Source organism: Acanthopagrus latus, chromosome 16 (genome assembly GCF_904848185.1).
Source record: "Acanthopagrus latus isolate v.2019 chromosome 16, fAcaLat1.1, whole genome shotgun sequence".
Taxonomy (NCBI): domain Eukaryota; kingdom Metazoa; phylum Chordata; class Actinopteri; order Spariformes; family Sparidae; genus Acanthopagrus; species Acanthopagrus latus.
Window position 1 is genome coordinate 11123473 of NC_051054.1, and position 25193 is coordinate 11148665.

Sequence of the window (25193 nt, forward strand, 5' to 3'; positions counted from 1 at the left end):
CAGCCCAATTTGAGCTCGCTGGATAGATGAATGTGCATCACATTTGTTCTGATACAAGTAGTGTCAATGCAATGTTTAAATGAACAATCCAATAAACTGTGTTGAAACATACTTTGATGGTAGTGATTTAAAGTCACCAGTAGTGTTGGAATGAATGTTCTGTGAGAGATTTTCATATGGAAGCTGTGTGTGTCGTTTTGGTAGAAATAATACATTTTTGTCAAAAGAGAACATGGTTTTGAGTGCATTTTGATTTCATTATTGTATCGAAACATTTCTTAAGGTGCACATGTACATGCACCTACTGATGAAAAGCTGAATGGAGAGGTATTTTCACTCATCTTTGTGGGTGAATGGGCTCTACGTGCCTACGGTTTGCATGTTTGACATGTTATTGTAAGTGTGTCATGCAGTGTGGGAGTCGCAGTCTGGTCTCGGTCTTGTTCAGATCATCTTGACTACAACACTATGGTTGCTTTCAGTTTTGATGAAAGCCAATATAGTTTTGGGAAACCCGTTTAAACAACTGAGGGGAAAAAAAAAAAAAACTGCCAGTGAAGTAAAGCCAAAATGGATGCATGGTTGAAAATATATATTCAAATAATCTCTTTATTCATTCTATATAGTTGTACACCACTAAAGACAGTGATAGGAGCACACAACGGGCATGAACATTTGTCAGTTATATAGAGGAGGGAAGAAACTTTGCAGATTTTAATCAGAAAAATAAGAACATTTTCTAAAATCCTTGTGTCGCTGCAAGTACATCCAGAACAGAAGAAATAAGACGGTATGTGCCAGATTGACTTCTTTCACTTGCTATTGATGTTTTTATTCTGTACAGAGGGACAATTTGTACAAAATTAATCTAGATATAACACTACATGAAACAAGGTAACTCATATATACAATATTAAATGAATCATATAGTACAGGTCACATACAAAAGGACACTTTAAGTTATCATGTTTTGGAAATAATATGTTAAAATTAAAAGATCTGCAAAGATCCTGCAGAAACAGAACAAGCCACCAAATCATTTTTAAATCATCTCTTTTCTTTCTTTTTTTTTTTTTTAATCACAGGTGACTCGTTTATCAGCACTAAAATAAACCTCAAACATCTCTTGACTCATAAACTCATAAAATCCATAAAACATCTCTCCCAGCAAGCGGGACTGTTTCATAAACGCAATGACCTCGACAACAGAAATCAATCAGTTTGGTGAATGGCATTCCTCCAGGGTAAAAGGTACATGTTTAACATGGTAGTTTTAATTTACATCTTTTTGCATTCAAGCAAATACAGTATTAATACAGTTAACAAGCCAAGTCACAATGTCAGTTTTATTTTTCAGCATCTGGCATTTTTGTGGCCATCTGATACCAGTGTGTTTCAGCGTTGGGCATCCTGAACGGCCAGAACGAAAGAAAATCCAAAAAAAGAAACCTGACATCCACGCTACCAACCTCCAGAGACAAGACAAAAAAATACAACACATCAAATATGAAGAACTCTAGCAGACCTCCTTAGTTTAAACAATGGTACTGACTGGAAGAGGGTTCTGACTTTAACAACACAATAAACAAAAACCCGCAAACCAGACACCTGAAGTTACGGATGGCCACAACACACCTTTTTGTTTTTTTTGTTTTTTTTTTAAAAAGGGAGTTTTGGTAGCTCTCAAGTCATTTGTGTGTTAATCTTTTGATGTCAATATGTTAATAGCTACTTGTATGTTTGATAATAAATTAATTTCTATTGTAAAATCTTTAAAGCATACAGTACCAACACTTTCATGCTCTTTACTTAAAAAAAACAAAAACAATAAACAATACAAGCATGAAAGGTCCTATTGTAGTAACGGCTGCTAAAAATCGTCAGTGAGCAGAGTGTACGTCCTCTGTGCCTCCTCTGCCACTCAGCAAAATGTATATTTCTGATTATATTTCTTTTACAAAGATAATAATCCCCATTTATTTTACAGTAAAAGACATAGGGATTCTATAAAATAAATAGGGGTGTATTTATATATGTATATATCTATAAAACCCACCACTCAACCCTCAACACCCCGCAGCCGATCTCCTCATTTTCATTCAGTATGCTGCCCTTATAAGCAACTGAGGGCCCCTCCTGCTACACCCAGGCCCCGGATATTACTACTGCAACCTAGGTAGCAAACAGCTTTCATTCAGCTTCATCCTCAACTCAACAGCAGTGAGTACCATTGTTTGAACTGTCTAGGCATCACTATGGTCTGGTTTTCAAATATTGCCAATGAACATAAGGAAGCAAGCATATAAAAGAGCGGCATATGGCACAAAAGAATAAAATGGAAAGTGTCAGATGTCCACAGGACAACTTCTCCTTTCCTCGCCATCTTTCCTGGACATTGCAAGGCTAAGGACAGGCCTCAGTTTGGTCTGGTGTGCTAAACTAAAAAACAAAATAAAATCTTTCAAACAATAGTGAAAAACAAAAAGGCAGGTGTCCCTGTTAAAAGTCACAGATACAAACATGAAATAAACATAAAGAACACAACGGTGTTGGCACTGACAAGATGTCCGTTAAGAGTGAGCAAAAAGAAAAAAGAAAACAAAAATAAAGCAGACACACAACGGATGACGGGAAAGTCTTGTCTTTTTCATCTGACCAACGGGTTCCGATTTTGTTCCCTTTGACAGAAAAGAAAACCAAGCAGAGACCAAGAGACGAGTGACAGTGAGTCAGTCAGTTCCTATGTTCAATCCATTGTGAACATGCTTGCAAGAAGGAATGAAGGAACCAGCGTCGCGGTGTCCATACTCCGAGGTTCCACATTTACAGTGAGCGCACAGGGGTGTGGAAGGAGAAAGGAAGGTAAGAGGAACCGAAAGGGGGGGGGGGACAAATTGAATGTAGCGAGGGGCCTAAAGACACACAAACACACTCCCGCTCTTCTCCAAATAAAGAGTAAAACCTGAGAAAGCAGAAATCTGAGGGAGGTGGATACAGGGTTCTGCACTGGGGCAGCAGGAATGAAGGAGAACTGAGGATTCTGGGTAAACTCATAGTAGGAGGAGGGATGGAGAGCCCAACTTGGGTCGCCGGTGTAAACTCCGGCACCTGGGCAAAGAAGATGTCCATGGCTGTCGAGGGTTGAAGGGGCAGTTGGACCAAAGAGCCGGCAGGTGGCGGGACCTAGAGTCCATCGTGGGTGGTCAACATGTCTTCAGCTCTGCGGTGGGACTCCAAGGCTTTTGTGGTGTAGATATCCTGAGGCAACTCAGATTTGCGTCGCACCATAGGCCGCTCTTTCCGCTGGTCATGCTGCAACTGAGAGGAGATGGGACACATTTAATGATGACATATCGTGTCGTCGTCTGCTGTCAACATGCCAAATGTTCTGTGTCAAACTGTCCCTGTTCTGATCATATCTCCGAGATAAAGCACAACAGCTCGAGCACAACTCAGTTACAGACATCAAAATTGAATTTATGGAAGAAAAACAAGACTGAATGAAAACATGATGTGCTGAGCCAGTCAATATTGGACAAATACACTACAAATTTAAATCAAATACGCATCAGCAGACATCCTGCACTAAATTTATGGAGCCCAAAAGTGTGTGATGGTTAAAAACTGGGACATCATGAAATCATTTTTGGGAATACATTGCTTCAAATATCCTTTAACCAAGAAGTTCAAATTCAGACTCAAGTGATCTAATGTCACTTTTTGTATGAAAAGTAAACTTCCTGTACAGTAACACACCATAAACATATACTAATTGGCTGAGTTTTAATAACTCGGCCCATTATTTTTGCAAAATGCATTATCTAATCATTTCTTTATAGACTGTATATATAATATCGGACACTTTGGGGCTTCATACTTGCACAACATGCATTGTTAAGCAGGCACACAAAAAGAAAACTCTTGATTCCAGTGTTAAGTCCATTTCAGATTTGCTCTTATGTCTTTTTTTCTGTTTTTATTTGTTATTTCAAACAATACCAAGGCTACAAATTACACAGAAAGTATACAATAAGAACTGTAGTACAAGCAGCCTCAATTAGAAGACTTTGCAAGCTTAGCTGAGACACAAATCTATGAATATATAGAGTAATTATTAAGAAGAAAAATGAATAGAGGCAGAGAGAAAGTCAGGTTTACCTGAGTCGCGCCCTCCTCAACTGTCTTTTTTAACCTCTGAACATCTTCTATCAAAGGGATATCCGTCTCCATTGCTACAGGACTATTGAGGTCAGAGGAATCAACATACATAGAGAACTATGTTGAAAAAAAAGGGAAACAAAAAAAAAACAAAAAACACAAAAGGATGGAGAAAAGACTTTCAGTCGCATGCAAAGAAGAATGAATCAAGAGGCTCTGAGCTGACTAAAAGAAGCAACTCTGATCTATTGCACTTATCAGTTTTATGTGCTTTAGTTGAGGTGCAAGAAACAAATTGATTTAATTACTGATTTATTGGGATTTACTTGGGAGTGCTGAACTTGAAAATGGAGCTGCGTCACATGATATCAAGAGATCATCGGTCGCAGGTGACACCAAGCTATAGATTTTGTTCCACATTTTCCACCAATTTAGTTGGGTCGAAATGTTTAATTTTGTTTCACATTTACTTTACTTTTTTGCTCAGTAATCGAAGAAAAGATTGAAACCACTCATGTCTATACTGTAATTACTGTATGTAGCCATTAGCTTAGCACAGAGACTGCAAACACAGTGAAACGGCTAGCACGGTGCCTTCTTTCAAAAACCAAAATGCATCTACGCGCCTCTCTAATTCTCACTAATTGTAACATTACATCTTGTCTGCTTAATCCTAAAGTGTGAAAACAACATTTGCTGATTAACAGATGCCGTATGTGCCAGATGAAGTGACTTCCTGAAATCGCAACTGGTTGCTGGGCAAACCTCAGGAAGTTACTGCGCAGAGTTGAGATAGGATTTTTGTGACCTTTGGAGCTCGCCGATAACCAGCTGTTGGCTGTCGCTTCAAGTTTACTATAGAGACATGAGAGTGGTATCATTTTAAGCATCCGATTCTCTGCAAGAAAGTGAATAAATGCGTTTTGAACTAGCCCTTAAATGCTGCATGGAATTAATAATGTACACCAGTGGAATACAGTTTTGGAGAGGGGGCAGTAGTTAGAAAGCAGGATTCAAATCCAAACTGCATTGTGCTTAAAGGAATCTAATGCTTCTTCAGAGAGACTTTCAGAGATGTCTGATTCAACCATTCACCACAACTAAGCACATCATTGGAGAACTCATCATGATCTTTCTATCTTTACCAGCAGTGAAAATTAAAAAGTAAATAAATAAATAAAAATTAACTACCAGTCCGACTACAAAATAAGAGTCTTAAGCAAACGAAAATGGGATAAAATGGAAACTACAATTCAACAAAACACAAGACACTTATTTCATATGTATTAGTTCTACAAACACGCACTCAGCAGACATTAGTAGTAAAGGAAAATCAGGGGCTGGTTAAATGATTGCATGCACTCACCTGTGGATTCGATTTCGCGAGGTTCTCAATCTTGACCCAAGCCTCTTCGCGTTCTTTTGACTTTGCCTTCTCTCTGTTACGTGGGAATAAAAAAAACAAAAAACAAATTGCAATTAAGTCACTCAGAAATTTTTTTTCTTCCCCCTCACAAAAGGTAAATCGAGTGGCAGAAGAGTCTGTGGTGCCTACTTGTTTTTCTCAGCCCTGAACTGCTGTGTGCAATCATCAAAGAGCTTCTGATTCATCTCCATGAAAAGCTTCAGAGCGTTGTAGATGAGGCCGTGGATGGTCCTGCAAATACACACATAGACACACGTGTAAGTCAGATCTTTACAAATCCAAGCAACATTACTGTAACGGCTACTTTTGTCATCCAGCAACAAACCTAAAGTGATACAAAAGTTTGACAATTCAGTCAAAAAATGGCACAAAAAAGAAAAAACTATCAATTGTTGTTTTTGCCAGCTTTCTTTTTTAATGTAAGACAGCTTGAGTTCAAGGTGTCATCTTCAAATGCCTTGTCGTGACCAAAGCCTTCAATTATATAATAGGTGATAGTTTTCGATGACTTCTCTGTGCATCAGCGAAATGATTCATTCACTTTCAGCTTTCTGTTCAACGTGTTAAGATGCTGAGATAATAAAGTGACTGAATGGCAAAGCACTCTTTTATTGTGCATTAAAGACAGCAAATTAAAAAAGTTAAATGTTTAAGATGCTGAGTATCAATGCAGCTGGAATAAGAGTGTTCTGGAGACAGAAGGTTTCAGTACTCTCAACAATCAACCATCGTTCTCCAGAATCATTTTCTGCACCTTTAAATGATGTCTAATAAGCTCATGTGCAGTAAAAGAAACCATAAAAAGGCATTATAGATCATGATAAACAACCTGCTGGAAATTCTTTACGATAAATAAATCTGTTTAGCTGATGTGCAGCAGGGTACATTCTGTGACCGCACTCTAGTATCTGCACACACTTGAGAGATGTCACCATAGTGTGACATCGCCGTCACATGCAGTGTGAAGTGCAGAGCATTAGTACGACGTGTGGAGACAGCTGAGCAGCTTACTTGTTCCAGTGGGTCTTAGAGTTGCGGTACAGAGCCGGGAACATGATCGGCAGGATCTTCGCTGCGTTGTCGCTGATCAGACTCATGATGTACTCGTTGTTCCAGTAATACAGAGCTCTCTCTGCCACCTACAGAAAACAAAACACCTCGGTAAGGAGTATATACAGACACCCACCACCACTGCACCCGAAATAGCAGATTTTTGAAGGTACGGCTGTCAGTTACCTGGAAGTGAGGGCTGGACACACACTTGGCCAGCTGTCTGAAGAGAGGCTCCTGCACTTTTACGAACTCAGAGGGCTCGATGACATCCAGGATCTCCTCCAGCTCATTGAGAAACATCACCTCCTTGGGACTGTGAGTCTTTGGCCAGTACTTTAGTAGAGCCATTACCACCTGATGTGATGATGGGGAAAGATAACCAGTCAGAGAGGATAAAGGGAGAGCAGCTTTCGGTGGTACAAAGAAGTGAATGAAATGGCACCAAACAAATATTTAGCAGTTTATAATCTTGCAAATCTAACACAAAAAAACAACTGCAAATTTTTTATTTTAGTTTCAGCAAGCAGTATTACACAAAGAGAGAAAAATGATTCAAGATGAAATGTTATTCGACGTACCGGCTCAGTTAGAGTGCTGTCTTTTTCTAAAAACTGCACCACGCAGTAGGCCAGCTGCAAAACACATAAACAGATCCAACCACTTAACTGTCAAAGCATTTGAATTTACGCACAAGTTGACTAAAAGGTAACACGGCAGTGGACATGTGATGCCTGAGGGATGGAACTGGAACTTGTAACGCCAGTTTTTTTATTTCACTGAACATGCAGAATGACCTGCTGCTCTCAGGAAAGAAAAGAAGAGGAGGAGGGAACTCAAAGCAGGTTTGGACAAGAATACTTCAACACATTTTCAAAACATGACATATGTAAATAACATATGTAAACGCATTTCTCTCTGTATAGATTTTCGCAATTCAGTTCTCGTTTAACGTACCTGTGGATGGTAGACACTGAGTGATTTGACTTTGTGCAGAGGCAATAAAACCTTCAACAGGAAAATCTTGTGCTCTTCTTTTAGTGGTAAGGCAAATCCATTGATTATGCTGGGAAATAAACACAAATGAAGTACACAAATCAGGACACCTAGTGTGATTGAACAGCTATTGTGGGATTTAACAGTTGATGATTAGAAAGCTTTTACATTTAGGACAAACTGAAGCTACGGGCTTTACCTTCCAAGTATTTCCAGTAGTTCAGCTATACCATTATGGTGCTCTGTCTCATAGATAAACCTGAAAGAACAAACAGGGACTTCCTTCAGTGGCAATATTAAGGCTCAAGGGAAACTGATAATCTTTCCAACCCGGGCCCTTTGTTTAAATGTTTGTCAGTGTAATGCAGCTGGTAACCTGGACACGGCTGCAATATAAATCCTTTAGGGTAACTCTGACCATCAAAGTCACGTCAATTAAAAGTGAATTTTGTCTTCTCTTTCAAGGAGAAGACATCGTTGTAGATTGTCAAAAGCTGTTAAATAGTCAGCCTTGGAAATCAAAATCTTTCTGGCAGTTCCTCTGAGTAAACTTTTAACTCCTCTAACTGTGGGACTCATGTCACTCGGACTGTGCGTGGCAAAAAACAAGCACCATTAGTGGACGGTCAGTTTCCCCAAAGGATTGCATTGAAGCCATTGCAGCCCTGTCGGCTGAAGAGATCGACTGGTGAGTATGAACCAATTACACACCAGAGCATGTAAATATAGGGCCCATATGGTAATGGCATACAAAATGAGTGTGAGAACTGCACTGACCTATAGAAAATGTTATTGATCTGTTTTCTGATGTATGCTCTCAGCCCCAGGAACTTTCCATAAATCCTGTGAAGGGTCGTTTTCAGGAAGTCCCTCTCTCTGGGATCCTCACTGTCAAATAGTTCTAGGAGCTACAATGCAAGAGACATGAAATGTTAGTGTAATGACAGTGAAAGTGCAAATTGTGCTGTTTGTTTTATATCATACACTCTCGAGAATTTGCAGAAATAGTTGTCTTCTTACCTGCATAACAAATTTCTGGTCGATGTATTTCTTCGCTATGTTAGGCTGAAAGTCGGGCGATTCTAAAAACCTAAGGAAAAATTCATAGACAAGCTGCAAAGACGAGAAAAACACAAAGAGAATTAATACTGATGGAATTTAAGGTAGAAAAGAGGTCAAATGTGCTCAGTGTTGAGGTAGTACACAATATATCAAACACAGTTTTAAATTGCGATCCAAACATTCTGCTTATTAATCCTCAGATTTAATTTTTCTCTTTCTTCAGGGGCAATAATATGCTGTTTGTTTCTTTTTTTACAGATATTAAAAAGAATGACTACAGAACTGCACTCTCAGTGTTCTGCGGATGACTAAACGGTTATCAAATGATTTAAATGTCAACCTGGAGGTGCGGCCATGCAGCCTCAAGTGTTGGCTCATCCTCCTCTGGGTCGAACTCGGCCCCGGTGGGGTTGGACGATGGAGGCAATGTTCTGAACATGTTCACCGCAAACTGGAAGGAGAGAAAAATGAAAACAGTACAGTGAACGTTTATTCCACTGGACAGTACCGCCATTTAAGTTGACTTCCTTCTGTTGTTTTAATAACCCGAAGTCACAGTTCACTTTGCGATCATACCTATGGCAATAACTGACCAGAATAGATGTTACTGAGCTTAAAACACACAGAGTGACCTCCACATCCTGTTATCCACATCCCCACTCTTGAATAAATGTTTACAGTCATGACCTGTGGTTGGATCAACAGTGAAACCACATCAACAAACTGGACCAATTTTTACATTATTTTCATAAACTCTCTGGATTTCACTCTGCTCTGCTTGAACAACACTGTGCTTTAAAACAGTCCGCGCAATCAAAGTACCATCTTTGTTACCAAGGCCTCCTTTTTGCGACAAGAGTCTCCACAAAGTCTGATGCACATTAACTTTTCTAAAAGGTTGATTATAAATGCTGCCATTATATGAAGAGTACAGCTCCTTTATTCAGTTCTCAGCACTCGTGTTAAATGGTTCGGCGGTTTCTGTCGAATCTCGATCGAGTCGGTGAAGGAAACAAGAGGAGCTAAACACAACTGTCTTGACACCGGAGTACATTTAGGCAGTGTTTGTGAATTTCTATGAAATGCCCGATCTTATGCACTCCCAAATTATTTTTCTTTTTTTGGGTTAATGTTAACTTTGTCCTTGCAACTGGCCTCCAAGGGTTTGGGCCCACAATAATCCAAGTGTGTTGTGTTTCTGGTCTCTCACAGTGTCAACTGACTCCCCTGTGGCTGCTGTTCCCTGCCAGGCAGATCATGGGACAGTGCAGGTGGCCTACTAAAACACAGGGAGCCTTGTTCGAAAAGACAGGCTACAAGGTAGATAAACCGTCTGTGCAGTGCTGCACTTCAACCCAGAACTGGGCTGTGAAGATGACTGGGCATTAACTCCACAATGGAGACTGTAAATGGAAATGTCACTACAGCGATTATAGCACTGCTGCTGTTGGCTTTGATGATGTGGAGAGAATAGTTTGATATTAGCAACTAGGGAAGATTATTATTACAAACTCTGATCAATTTTGCAGTTTCAGTAATTTTTCAACATCAAACATTTATAGCTTCTTAAATCTGAGGATTTGTCTTTGGTTTTTTGACAGTTGGTTTGTACAACACAAGCAATCTGAAGACCTCAATTTAAGCTCTGGGAAACTTTAGCCTATTTGCATAACCCAGTTCTCCAACTAGCATGAGTGAACCTATAGTGAGGCACAACAGAAGCTATGAAAGAGAACTGTGATGAACATGTTTGACACATTTTATAGATAGTTATGGAATAATGGTGAAAATATTCATCAGTTTGAGCCTTAATAACTTTAATGTACCAGTATTGCTCATAATTCCAAGTATAAACAAGACAGATTGTGTTACCATCACTTACTTTAGATTTTAGCGTTCATAGTTTGCATTCCAGCATGTCATAATAGACAGCGGTGCTTTTCTTGCCAAGACCCGTCCTATTCTGCCTTCTGATTGGCTGACATTGATATTGTTACCCTAACTGATCTCACTCCTCCTGCTTGAATCCAACCAATGAATGGCTAACAAACAGAGGCAGAGGGCGGCAATAACAGCAGTGGATCCATGATAACACCTAAACAACACAATGCTGAGGCTGATGGGAAGGTTACAGTTTTGCAGATGTGGTCATAAACCAAGGTACTGATCAAGTCTTATAGATTAGTGCAGTTTTTGCCACAATCATATGACTCTCTCCTCTTCAGCTTGAACCCTCTTTATTCTTAAAAAATAACTTGAAAGGCAAAAGCAAGCAGATACTTGACTAGATAGAATATCTGAACACCTCAAGAAAAACAGATTTTCTGCCCTGAGCGTTATCCAAACCTGATAACAATCATCAGCTGGGACACAACCCCACTGCTCGATTATATAATGTGTTCTCAGCTCCTCCTAGCTCTTTCCTTCAACCACAACCTGCCCCTATTCTCAGTTTCACCCGCATCTTCAGCTTGAACCACGAACTTAAACCCCTCCAGCTCCACTGACCATGTGCACCACCTCGGGGTAGATGGGCTCTGTGATGACATTCCTGTTGTGGGTGATGTACTCCACCATTTCGCTCAGCGCCGCCCGCTTGACTTCCTTCCATTTCAGGTCGCTCAGTGGGTCAGACAGGAAGTCGAAAAGAACGCAGCACTGTCGTAGCTTCTGGATGAAGAGCTTCTCCTGCTCTGCGGGGGCCACATCTGAGGAAACAAAGAGGGTGGAAAAGTGAGGTGGGTGAAGGTAGGAAGAGTCCAGGGACCAGGGACCGAAAGGGAGTTGAGTGCGCACCGAGGCCTCACAGCGGTGATGAAACAAGGACGGCTGAGTGTACAGGAGAATGGAGCCATGTTCAAAGAGTGAGGGGTCACAAGAGAAAGGAGGGGGCGGCATAATTGACAGTTAAAACAGCACTGAGGCAGCAAGAGAGTGATGAAGACAGGCAAATGAGTCATGAAGACTAAAAGTGCATTGAGAGAAAGGCTAAGATGGTGACAGCCCAGAGAACAGAGCAGAGACAAGAAGAGACAGGATGGAGAGGGAGAGGATGATGAAGGATTTGGGAAGTGGGTGAACGGTCACGGTCTGGCCAGTTGACACACAAATTGAGGGATAAAAAAAAAAAAAATTTCTATTTCAGTCAGTCATTTTATTTTTTTCCACAGTAGTTTGAGGACTTCCTGATTTCCACCAGAGCACCCAGGAGCACAGCCTGTGAACCAACTATCTTGGCCAGTCCCAAGTCAACACTTCACACCTGACAACACAAAGAGGAAACCTAAATTTCAGTTACTCTAAATTCCTACCTGCCCATGTGGCGCAGAAATAACACACACTGACACCATAATTATGTAGTTATGTGTCACATCTGTGATGTAGCTTGTTTTGTCTCTCACAATGTTTGGTTCTATCTTTTGATAATCCGTTTGGGGGAGAAAAAAAAAACTACACGTTTTTCTCAGCCACCCAAATAACTACTCTTAGTGTGCCGGTATTATAATTAAAAATTAAATCAGGATCTGGCTGATTTTATTCGAGTTGAGCATTTTTTTCTCTATTGCCCAAGGCTCAATAAGAAGATCGACACCACTAAGTCATCATGTCCGCAGATTATCTTGGCTTAGCATAAAGACTGGAAATACGTGCAAAGAGCTAGCATGGCCTGGTCCAAAGGTGACAATAAGCTTACTGACACCTGTACACAGCAAACATCATAAGACTAGCGGTGGCAAAGTAACACCACATAACTCATAACTACAGCTGATGGCCAACTAAACTAGAAGACACCTGAGGACCTCGAACTGCAGATATACAAACCATTGCCCTGATAAAGCAGCATTTTTCTGGGGGCTTCTGTGCCTTTACTATGAAAGGGCCGCTCAAGATTGTGACCGGAAAATGGGGAGAGAGAAGAAAACATGCAGCAAAGGGCCAGGGCTTGGAATCAAACCCAGGCCACAGCTGAGGACTTATCCTCTTGTACATGGGGGCACATGCTCCACCAGGTGACCTACCAGGGTGGCCAGAGCCAATATAGAGATGGAGGCGATAAATGAGGAGAAAATGCACTTAACAGCTGATATTATGGAGACCACAGCACCAGGCTCAAAAGGCTATCTTTTTCTTTCTCTTCTTGTGCACTTTCTATTTGCTTAGCTGAAAATTCAATTGGAACGATTTGTCTCACAGACGGCCTCTGCCACCAATTCAACATGCAAAAAGCCACCAGCGAGGGCCAACAATAGTGTGGGGCACACCGCAAAACCTGTAGGGCCACATGCACTTACTGGCGGCCGTAACACTGACTAACATCCAACCCTCTGCTGGTGTGCCGTTGTCTCACAGGACTGAGCCAATCCAGCTGGTGCCATTACTTCCAGCCTGTTTAAGCTACGCTAAGCTAAGCGGCTGCTTGCTGTAGCCATAAATTTTGACTGGATAGCCATGAGAGTAGTATAGTTCTTGTAAGATCTAACTCTGTGCCACAAATAAAAAAAAAACATTTATTGAAGTGACTTAAAAGAATTGAAGTGATTTATTGATATTGACCTAAACCGTTTCACACCTGCAAAACCTGAATCAAGATTGTAGTGTTCTATATTAAAATGCAAATAAGACACAAAAATTTAAGTTTCAGATAAGACTGCACCCAATAAAACAACAGACGTGTATTTAAAAGACTGTTATCTCTATTTTCTTCCCTGACGGACCTGGATCTAAATTTGATTTCTGCACGAGCCCGGCTGCAGCCATAGTAAAATACGCAAATTCGGAACGTCAGTGTACTCCTTCACCACACTCAGGTGCGGGTTAATCTAACTGACAGAGGCAGCTGCGTGCGACACAGATAAGAGGTCTGTCAGATCAAGATGCTCCCATTTGGTTGGTAGTGATTTACAATGCAGCGAGAAAAACAAAAACCTCACTGACATAAATGTGGTTTCATACTTTCATTAGTGTTTCTGCTGGTAACCCATGTTCTGCATCTGACAGAAGATGAGGTTAGGAGGATGTTCGAGCAGTCCCTGCCTACTCTCATGCCCATAGCACATGCCACCTACAGCAGCCTGGCGTTAACATTATGCTGTTTTTCCAGGTATTCGCCCTGAAACTTAATTCTGCTCCACACTGTACGAGGACATCCACAGTAATGATGCGAGAATAGGGTGCAAAGTAGAGCAGTCAGCAAATTAATCCAATCCTCATCTTACCTGAAAAATACATACAGAGGATTTACTGTCTCAACAAGTCACACCGGGGATTCAAAACTGCATTTCCTATACCCTGTAATTACTGATTAGTAAGGGTGTGGCGTTGACAATGGGCTGGCTCGGAGGCTGTCTGTACATGATGAGGCTATTAGATTAGATCAGGTATATACATGGCACATACGTCAAAGGGGGTGGGGTGGGGGGGCTGGATAAATCCCATTCTTCTTTCATGGCTGTACTGTAACCTGTAGGCAGAGCGCTTCCAATTACTGAGATAAGCAAATCAGGCTGCAAGACAAATCATGATTTATGAATTTGGCACAGGGTTCAAATAAGGAAAATTGACGAGTAATAACCAGCTGATGAAAGCAAACAGGGCAACAGTGCAAACATGCCGTATAAGTGCAGAAATGTATCTAAAACCACATTACTCTGAGAGAGATTAATTTGGCCTCTCTGTTCTGCTGCCACCTTCCATCTTGTCTTAATTAGGCTGAGTATAATATCCAATCAAAAAGAGACCAGAATAACATTTTTACTCCAATTCAGTCGTGCAGGTGCGAAACACTGCAGAAAAAAAACTTGACACGGACACTTTCAGGGAAATAATAGGCAGCTAAACCCTATTTGATCATACCCTCATTTCAATGAAGGTATACGAAAGCTGACAAGGGGCCACAGCACAGAATAGAGAAGGGCACACACACATTCAGACTCACATCAGTGCTAGACATTCTTGCAAATAGGCAGAATCTAGGTAAGAAGAGAGATATCCTATTCAGACATAATGGAGACTTGGCTTGTGCGCGCACACGCACACGCACACACACCTCTGCAGTGTCAGTTTCAAGTCGGCCAATTTATCTTGATGACAGTGAGAGGTTGGGAATTCCAAAGGAGAGAGGGTAAGTGTGCGAGCTGCCATTATTGGCCATTTCCATAAAGATTTGACGGCCAAAAGCACTGTCGCTGTCACAACAAGAATAACAATGTAAGCCAGTGCTCCTGATTAAAAACACATAAGACAGAGAGAGGGGGATCCAGGACATTTATCATTATCATGAGGAAGTCTCCACAGTGTGGTTTCAGAATGAGGCCCGCTAGGTCAATTGAGGTGCACCAGACTACTGGTGGAACAGAAGGAGGATTAGATTACCTTTTGTATATCAATGTTTAGTTCTATTTCAAACACCACTCTACTAGTGAACAATATCCCCAAACATTGGTGCACCACCACCACCACACAAGTCTAATGAATGAAAAATTGATGTGGAGAGGTCAAAAAGTAACTATATTACTTTTCCCAAATCTAATGGTGTAGATGGTCCCAAGTGGACTTGATCCAATAGAGTTCCACAAGAATGAGTCCTCAAAACACTCCTTTTTGCAGCACAGATTCACTTATCTCAAAGACTTTTGCTTTAAAGCCTTAATTAATGTCTGTGGCTTACATTATTTAATCCCAAAGCATAAAATGTCAGGAAATTGTAACATTGTAAGTGTTTTGTTTTTTTTGTTTCTTTCAGGTAAATGAGACTTAAGAGGTTGTTGGGGACATCAAACATTATCAAGTTGAACACTGACACTTATCTACACACATGTCCGCCCATACAGAAGCTTTGTGGGTGTGATGTTAAAGTCATGCGACTGTGGTATACCTCATTTACAGCTATACTCGGCTTTTTACTTATGGGGATTGTTTTTATGCGTCAATAATCCTAGAAGTGGTGTCAATCTTATCTTCAGCAATAATCCAAGATCCAATTGAAAGATCCCAGGAGTGATGCCACCTTCAGAGATAGCATCCAAAAATCCTTCATCCCCCACCACTCTGTGGCCCGAAATCCTGTGACATTCCGTATTCTTTATTTTGAAAAGTCACACTGTCTTCAGAGAGGACCACCAAACCCCCTTGCAAAATTTGTCTTCCACAGAACTCAGGAAACCACTAATAAGGGTTGTGTTCCAACAGATTTTGTAATGTGTGCTGGTTGCACTGGGACTTGAAGCCGGACTGGAATGTGCTGCCATGCCTCGCACCTCTGGCCGTGTCTGACGTGCGTTGCTCGCATTACATAAGTCCATCTGCATGTGTTATAAAGTTTCTGTACACTCCTAAAATACCCCAGCGGGTTGTTGTGCAACAGATAAAGGCCCAGTGTTGTGATCCCAAAATTGATGTTAACCACAATGTGACCTCTATTAATGTAACTAACAGAAGCCTTAGGAGGGGAACACACACACACGCAACTATCGTGTCTTGTGGAGAACAGAGGATGATTTATCTTAATGCTCCCCCGTTCAAAACAAAAGTAATAAATAACTGGAGTCACATTGGAACCACAGTCTCCACTTTTTCACTGTAAATGGGTCAAATGAACAGCTGCTGGTCTGAAGTCAGGACTGGTTTGGCAATCTGCTTTATCGGCATGATCAATGTAAACACTGACTGGTCACTATTTTTAGCGATGCAGAGGGACAGTGTCTTGCAGCTTGGAAGGCATATTAGCAGCCAGGTTGGAGCCATTCATTCATTAAAGTCGCTTTTGGAAAGCAACACTGGAGAACACATCCAGCATTTACAGTATAGAGTCGAGCAAAGTTTATGGATCACTGCACAGGTGTTGTTTGGTATATACTTAAAGATGGGCATTGTTGCCATCTTTCCGACTGCACTGCAACTTGGGAGGCAGCCTTGTGACTAATAATGCAGCCTTTGTTATTAAGATGATGTCTTGCATTTTGAAGAAACAGAGAAAAAAAGAGATCCAGAGAGCTGGTTCACACAGTTTGGTGAGTCATTAAGAACGCAAAACTATCTGTTAACATGAACATGACTATAAATACAGACAGGCATGAATGCACCCAAAACATACAGAGGAAATGTTGGGTTGTGGAGCCTGATGATGTTTAGTATGAAGGCCAAAGCATTCCCACCAATACCGAAGGGCCACTTCATCATTCGTGTGCGTGAGAAGCTCTGAAAAACGTCCCAAACACAGTCCACACGTGAGGTGATACACCACAGTCCTGTTCACATACACACATTCTTGGTTTGGTTGTAGTTTCAGTTTCGCCCTGTACAAAAGCGAGAAAAGGGACGTGAAAACCACTCCAAGTGGTCATCCGAACATTGAACTGCGACATTTTCAGTTGGCAGGTATGAACGTCGAATGTAGACACTGTGTGAAACGGATATGGACATTTTGGTCTGAACGGGGTCAGAATGATGGAGACAAACAAAGAGGGGGGACGAGAAAGAGGCAGAGAGAGTCTGATTGTTCCCCAACACTGAGTTGTCATTCAAGGCAGTCGCCTCTGTGGCTCAATAGAGTGTAATCAATAATTGCCCGAGGCTTCATCTAACGCTGGGCTGCACCCGAGTACAGTGGTAACAGGCTGGGCCTTTCAAACATGACTGAGTACATTGTACACACATTAAGAGGCCGAGCCCGGCGCTGGAACCATAAAACATAAGTGCTGCGCTCTGGCAAAAAAAAAAAAATGGCCAGGTCGCACTGTTGACAAAGATACACAATTAAGGGCCACATTCAGATTCAGTTTCTTCCCCTCAACATGTCGCTGACAGAAGGATAACAGGGGGGAAAGGGTGGAGAGGGGGGGAGATGGAGAAGGAGAAGGGGGCTGCTGCTGCCTGCTGCAGAGCAGTGTGTGTCTACAGCCTACACACTATGACCAATTTGTGCCCAGATGAACTGGAGTGTGACAAAAATGCTGGGCTGGGTAGAGCAGCTAGGGAAGGAGGCGAGGAAGGGGAAGACAGGAACTGACTCCTTCTGAAGCGTTTCCCTCAAAGGCTGCCATTTCTAACTGCACACGCACAAAAACACACAATTGCAATCAAACACATGAAAAAAAAAAAAACTAAAAGGGAGAAGACCCTTCCCTAGGCTATGACCTCACTTCCTTTGACATCACTAGCTTGGCGCGGGGGGATGGGCAGAGAGAGCAAGCTAGCTAGTAAAACCAGATTTTTTTTTTTAATGTAGCAGCCCTGGCTCACAGAAATGTACGCAAGCCACACGAATAACAGTCCCTCGGTTCTCCTTTCACACACAACAGGGCTGCTCTCACAACCACACGCACAATTATCTTATCTCAAGGCGGCTGAATGCTGACTAACCAGGCTGTAACCAGTGGAGGGGAACAGGAGCACAGCAACACACAGCTCCCTCTCTCTCTCGCTCTCTCTCTCTCTCTTTCGCGTTCTCCTTAATTCCCCAGGACAATACAGGAAGAATAATTCGTCCTTACGTACCTCTGAAGTGCATAAGAGCCACCGGCTGAAAGGGCCCGTTGGAATTAGGTGCATCCACAACCATCCTGTCTCCGGATTTATTGCATGTCAACATCTAAACCTCAACCAGGAAGGCGATCCACTCAGGGCGAGAGGCCAGCCTCCATTTTAGCACAAAAGCAGATCAGAAAATGAAGCTCTCCGCTGCTGGAGGGAACTGGCTAGTTAGTGAGGTAAGCAGCGGAGGCGCCAGCTGATTGGCCGAGCGCGGGCCGCTCTGGAGCAATGAGGGCAAAGGCTGCCGGGAGAGAGGGAGGGTGGTTGGCTGAGAGGAGGCAAAGGGGGCGGGACATGCATTGGAATTTTCTCGCTCTGGCTCCTCCCCCTCCCCGCTCACTGGTCTCTGCAAGGCAGGCCCTGCTACAGATCTTAGATCAGATTGACTTAAATCCTTTCCACAGTTTTAACCATTAGCAGGGTTTTTCAGCGTAATCTGACTGAGGATAAGCAGCTGGAAAAAACTTACTCTGAGGCCCGGGCTGAATCTTCAAAGTCCCTCATTGTTTCCTCCTGTCATCTCTGCTTGCTTCTTTATCAAAGGAGAGGTGGCAGAGGGTCAGAGGGGCCCTCAAATCATTTGGATTCAATGAGGAACAGAAGGAGACAAGAATAAACCACATGAGGGGCTGAGGACAGGACGACCAGGGACTCAAACTGCAGAGCTCTCCGGCGAGAGAACACAAAAGAAATTCAAAAGCAAGCTGCTGAGCGATTTATTCGCTTCACAAGATAAAAGGCAATCCAAAACGTATGGTGAAGCGCCGGCCTGAATAAACAACAGGCAATATTAACTCGAATAAATGGCTAGATCCACTCCTGCTTAAGTCTAAAAAGATATCAAATAGATGGATGCACACCTTTGTACTCTCCAATAACAACAAAATGAAGCTGCAATCATCAGCGCTTTCTGTGAGAGGCTTTTATGACTCACACACTATTCGCAGCAATGGCAGAATTTGCTGCATTATGTTATTCTGAGTGTCTTACATGTGCTTTACGAAATTAGCTGTAAACAGGAAATGAAAGCGAGAGGACAGAAAAATTAAGTGCACAGGCTCACAGTGCAGGAAACCGCTGCAGCTCCGTGCAGCCTTATTTCTGAAAGTTCATCCAGTGACTTAATTATCAATATAAGACAAGGTGAACGTCACATATCACACTGTGAATGATGTATCTATGCTGACTCATTTAGTGAAAAAGTGTCTCAGGAGGATGTGCACCAAAACAAGTTCAACTCTGAGGCGACAGATAATAATAATAATCTGCATTTCATCTTTACAAACAGGGTGCCTTTCCCTCGTTTCATGTGATTTGTCAGAAGGCACATGAGGCAAAACCACATTCACACCACAGGGCCGACCGGGGATTTTCATAACAGTGGAGTTCAGTCACTTCGCAGCCAGTAAATAACAAAAGGCCTGTGCTGTTTTCCAACAAAGATCAATACCAGACGATTATCTAACAGCGAATTAATTAAAACTCCACCACAGAGGAGGGCGGGAGTTACAGTAAGTCATGTCACTGTTGTTCTGACTCTGACTAAACTGCAAGTGCTTTATTGTCATATGCACAACAATGGGATGTGCAATTCTTAAAGGATAAGTTCACCCAAAAGTCTGCTGATATTTGGTTGTCCACGAAACATTTTCTAACTTCCAAAATCCTGGTCATATTTCGGGTCTTAACACCTTGTTTAAATGCATATCCCAATATATGATACATGACCTCAAAAATTGTATTTGAAACCTTTTCGCAAGTAAAAATGAGTCACAGCAGGTGAAGGAGAGGAGAGGAGAGGAGAGGAGAGGAGAGGAGAGGAGAGGAGAGGCCAAGTGTTCATCACCAAGCACTTCTCTCTGTTGGTATTCTGTCACCGAGGGGCCAAAGCCTCTCCAAGAGGTGCCATTACATTCCACAGCCATGACAACGGGCAGCGGTATTTTCTGAAACCTGCCACTTACTTCCAACCGCTTGGACAGGCCTGGAGGGAGTGGGCTCAGAAACACCACCAGGACTCCCTCTGGATTTGTATCAAACCAAAAATATTCTGGTTCGCGATGTTCTGCGTAAATCTATTTTTGTCTATAAAACAAGACAATTAAAAAGCACATGGATAAGCAAAATTGTTACGCCGAGTGATGTGTCTTTTATTACCATGATAACTCACACACTGCAGTTCAATTAGACTCAAGCCCACACACACCAACTCACCAAATGTGTGTTAATCTGCTGCTGAAAATAGTCCATGCCAAAGGCAATATTTACCTACTGTGTAAATTTTATTAAAGCTGATCAGCTCTTTTTTAAAATCAAATGTGTGTGACCTGTTTCCAGAGATTCATGTCTTCACAAGGAGTATAAAGTCTTGCTGCTGACTGCAACAGGTGGAGAAGGAAAAGAAAACAAATACTGGCACTCAAACCAACAAATTTTGTCTTTTCATTTGTTCACAATAATGAAATACACAAAATACTACAGCCAAACGGTTTCCCATAAAAACTGATTTTAACAACAAAACGATAGATTCCCGTTTTCACCCAGGAGATGGCAGCACAGGCTGGACCGTTAGTGCCGGAGTAACACAAGCCCATCACTAAATGTTTCACCACCGCTTGGAACGACGTACTGTTTACCTCTCTTCATCAAACATGTATTGTTGCCCCACTGACAACATTTTGGCTACACCAGCACTGCAGTCACTCAACCAAATAGTGAGATAAAATGTCCCGTACCTCATCTAAAATCAAAATACTTGTGACATTACATTTGATACTGTCACACAGATGTTTACAGACCTATGTCCTCTCTCATACACACTCACACGCACACACACACACATACACACACACACACACACACACACAGACCGAGAGAACAGAGCCTGTGGCACTGAAAGGCCATCTTGTGATGTCTGTGTAAAAATGGATCGTACTTGTGGCCACAAAAAAAACAAAAAAACTATCCATTTCTACATATCGCCCTGGCCTTTCGGTGATTCCGTCTGTGCCCGCATGCTGGTCTCCACACACTCGTGAGAGGTTCATGTATTTTTTCCTCTAATGTAATTTTATTTTGAAGAACTAAGGCAACATCAGTTGCTTATTTATGTCATGCAGACACAGATTCCCCGGACAATTTGACTTACCAAAGTCACTCCTTCGTGACATCTTATAGTGTATACTTCTATAAACTTCATTTACATAGACTGCAAGAATTACTGTATGTGAGCTATGGTTATATATCCATCCTTAAAACATTTTGACACCAGAACTGTTCTGATTCCTGCCTAAACCCGTCACCGTGGCTGAACGCATGGCCTGCACATAGTATCAAACACAAAAACAAAATTCAATTGGAATGTGTGTAAATACTACAGTTTTCCAATCTAAAAAACAACAGTGAGATGAGGTTACCACTATTTATTTATCCTTTATTTATGCTGGAAGACATTATTTATGATGGCTTATGATTTATATGTGTAAGGAAGAAGATTAGGGCCATATGTGAATGTTGTTTGAGTTCTGACATTAAAGTCGGAATTCTAACTTTAAAGTCGGAATTCTAACTTTAAAGTCGGAATTCTAACTTTAAAAGTCAGAATTCTAACTTAATCTGAGATAAAAGCAAGAATTCAGAGAAAAAAAAGTCGGATTTCTGACATTAAAGTCAGAATTCTAACTTTAAAAATCAGACTTCTGAGAATAAAGTCAGAATTCTACACACTTTTTTTGAATTCGGAATTTAATATCAGAATTCTGACGTTTTTCTACACGTGTCACAAGTTCTGCACATGTGAACATTTTTTGAGTTTTGACATTAAAGTCAGAATTCTGATATTAAAGCCAGAATTGAGACATTAAAGTCAGAATTCTGCACCTGTGAACTTTTTTTGAGTTCTGACTTTTAAGTCAGAATTCTGACATTAAAGTCAGAAAAAAGTCAGAATTCTGATATCAAAGCCAGAATTCTGAGAAAAAAAATCAGAATTCTGCACATGTGAACTTTTTTTGAGTTCTGCAGTTTTAGTTTTTATGTGAAAATGTTGATAATATTTTGAAGATTATCAGGATAATATTGTGAAAAGCAATTATGTTGAAGTCCCTAGTCTGATACTGTTGTTATCATGGGGGCAATGTAACATGAATCATATTGTATTGTGATCTAATCTGTAATACCCACCTTACACCTACTGTAATTTTATATTGTTTTGTATATCAGGTATAGTGCCGTCTTTCTTGCCCAGCCTGGACATTCTGAAATAAAACATTTTTTCTTCTCAAAACTCAGCAATGAGGCACGAATCTCCTAAGCTAATTATCATTTCATGACTGATGGTGACGCACTGTGGCCGTGTCCCCCTCAAACTCACAAATCCCTCCGGCGTGTACACCTCTATTGTTCCTGTGCAGTGTCACCATGCTCGTCCAGGTATGAGCACAAAGCATAGCTGGGTATAGTTTACAGGAAACCACTTAGGCCAGATCCTGCCTGTAATGCCGCGTGTAAACAAAGAAGCCATGAAAGATTGATGTAAATGTTCAAACCTCAACCCCACTGTCTGGTCTCCGAATCTAGCGGAGAATCCGAGGGACGGTCGACGGCAGCTAGCTTTGCCGGGGTTACCACGGCTGCTTTGCTGATCTGTGAGAATAACGTTGAGACAATTCCAAATCTGCCATCACAGTAGTTCACACTGCTTAGTCGTGCTCCTGCTCAAGTCTAGTATAGATTAAAGTATTTATAGGACTCTTAAGATGCCAGATGATCCAACACATGTCAGAGTTTACGGCTTGATTTGTCCATTCAGTGTGAGCCAGAGTTGCCTTACATGAGCGGGCCCTCCGGGGGTAATATCTGTTTCTTCTAGGTACGCCTGGAGATGCAGCTGATTGCACATCATTTGCATTACAGATCAGGCTGATGGGCAGTGTGCTTCGCTATAAATTATGTAGCGAGCAGAGGCCTCAAGGTTAAAAAGGCGGTTATAAGGATCCACAGAGGCTATGAATTGTTAATACGATTCATTTCCTCCATATGGGCCAAACATACAGCCATAGATTGAGGTCACCCAGGGTTTTTTTTCCCAGAAGAAAGTGTAAAAAGCTTATGTGAGTTATTACAGATGAGGGAAATGTAGAGGACTGAGCGCTTCTAATGGAGACACGGGGAAGGCGTACCTGCCAGTGCAAGGAGCTTCTGCAGCTCTCTGTTAGCGCTGAGGGGGAAAGAGGAAGTGCTGAACCTCTTCTCTCTCTTCATGGCCGAGTGTGACCCCGGCTGCTTCACCCTCATCAGCTGAGTTGCGGGAGGCACTTTCTTATTGGAGCCCTGCAGAAACAAGAGTCGCAAAGGAAGGGCTCCCGTTACTGCAGCAGGGCAGGGCGAGGTAGTTCCTGCCCCATGAAGGAAGCAGGCACAGGAATCACTTTACTCAAGTGTCAGATGTGGAGACCATAGGTGGACAGGAGAGGAGAGGAGAGGAGAGGAGAGGAGAGGAGAGGAGAGGAGAGGAGAGGAAAGGAGAGGAAAAGGAGGGAGAGGAGGAGAAGGGGTGAGGGTGTTGTGGTTAAGGGTCAAGTTCCTTTCCGAATCAGATCAGGTGATTCTCAGCGAAGCAACCTGATCATGGTCGCCGGTGTACTGCACCGCATCTGTTGACAAGAGTTTGGGATGGACCTCGGCGGACAGAATAATTGAGCTCAGATGGGTCTGATAAAGCTGTCAATGGGAACAAACAGCAGGTCCAGCAATCAATCAATCAGGTCTCTTCCAATCTGGATGTGCTCACTATGCTCAACATCACTGATGTACGTCAGAAATGACTCGGACCAAAATAGCTGCCGCGATGCCTTGTATTATCATCCAAACTAGTCATGATGGGATAGGGAGGGATTGAATGGGACTATTTTTTTATAAAGACTGCAGTCACAAGATCATGCTGTGATGTCACACGACCAACTTTGCCTTCATTTGGCAAGGATGAAAGGTCGTTAATGTGGAAATAAACAGATGAGTATTGAATTTTTTGGGGGACGCAGGGAGCGCGAGGTTAAAAGCTATTGTTAAACTTTAGCTTGTGTAATATCAGCATGTGATAAGGTGAATGTGTGTGTGTAATGTCGCAGTTAGGGATTGTAGTAGTGTATGAACATGTAAATAAACACTAAAACTGCAGTGTTCTGACTCTGTGCAGGTTAGTGTATATACTTTTTCAACACACTAGTAAAGCATTGCTTATATCTACTGTATGTTTTATAAAGTACTCAATGCAAAACACAGTGTAAACTTCATAAAATACTTACATCTTTGTCGTCCGTAGGCCCATTTTTACCTCCAGACTTTTTAGATTTTCCAGATTTAGAGGATTCCTAAAGAACACGGAATCAATAAAAAGAAAAGAATACATCAACAACAAGCCACACATACTATTAATGGGACCGATCACCGTGCTCACACACTCACAGGATTCCCGGCTTCACTCTCCATGTTATGAAATTTAATCACATGTCACTGTTGGAGTGTGTACAAAAGTTTATCTAAGGACAAGAGACCAAGTGCGAGCTGAGAAGTTTACTGTACAGAATCTTCAAAAAAAAAAAAAAAAAAAAAAAAAAGGTTTTAATGAGGAGACCTGCGTCTTATTGATGCAAATATCAACTTAAAGTATGTAGTTTTGGTTATGAAATGAATATTTATTTGTTGTTGCTTGTGGAGGGTAGCTTTTAAATCAATAACAATCTATGATATATACAAGCAATCTACTTCCAGGCCTGTCTATACACTATACTTAACACATAGACTGTTGACTTTGTTTACACTGTCTGTGCTGTTTATATCATTATGTGTGATGACTGACTAAAAATAGAACTACTACTAGGCTACTCATATTACTGAATTCTATTAAACACTTAGTAGAAATGCGTAAAAAGATCCACTTTACCTTGTCTTTCTTGCTCTTATGAGGCAT

General features: G+C 41.6%; 1 protein-coding gene across 6 annotated transcripts; it reads right to left on the minus strand.

Moving 5' to 3' along the window:
* Positions 1-589: 589 nt before the first annotated feature.
* Positions 590-25193, minus strand: ppp2r5ca (protein phosphatase 2, regulatory subunit B', gamma a). Of its 6 annotated transcripts, XM_037071400.1 has the most exons (16): positions 25167-25193; positions 24529-24594; positions 23404-23554; positions 11201-11400; positions 9033-9143; positions 8651-8743; positions 8408-8538; positions 7830-7889; positions 7592-7700; positions 7216-7269; positions 6821-6991; positions 6596-6723; positions 5714-5815; positions 5525-5597; positions 4159-4275; positions 590-3318 (listed from the first exon to the last, which is right to left on the minus strand). In XM_037071400.1, the coding sequence occupies exons 1-16, from the start codon at positions 25191-25193 to the stop codon at positions 3184-3186; spliced, it is 1728 nt and encodes a 575-aa protein (XP_036927295.1). In that variant the 3' UTR covers positions 590-3183. The 6 variants fall into 6 exon arrangements, with proteins under 6 accessions (XP_036927295.1, XP_036927297.1, XP_036927296.1 ...); XM_037071402.1 differs by lacking the exons at positions 23404-23554; positions 24529-24594; positions 25167-25193 and adding an exon at positions 18188-18405; XM_037071403.1 differs by lacking the exons at positions 24529-24594; positions 25167-25193 and having other exon boundaries at positions 3184-3318; positions 4159-4240.

Excerpts from the sequence above, each read along its gene's own strand:
- ppp2r5ca (XM_037071400.1), bottom strand. The coding sequence starts at position 25,193 with ATGCCTCATAAGAGCAAGAAAGACAAG. Across the intron at positions 6,992-7,215 it reads ACAGCACTCTAACTGAGCCG|GTGGTAATGGCTCTACTAAA; the intron begins GTACGTCGAATA and ends TCATCACATCAG. Across the intron at positions 5,816-6,595 it reads TCTAAGACCCACTGGAACAA|GACCATCCACGGCCTCATCT; the intron begins GTAAGCTGCTCA and ends GTGTATTTGCAG.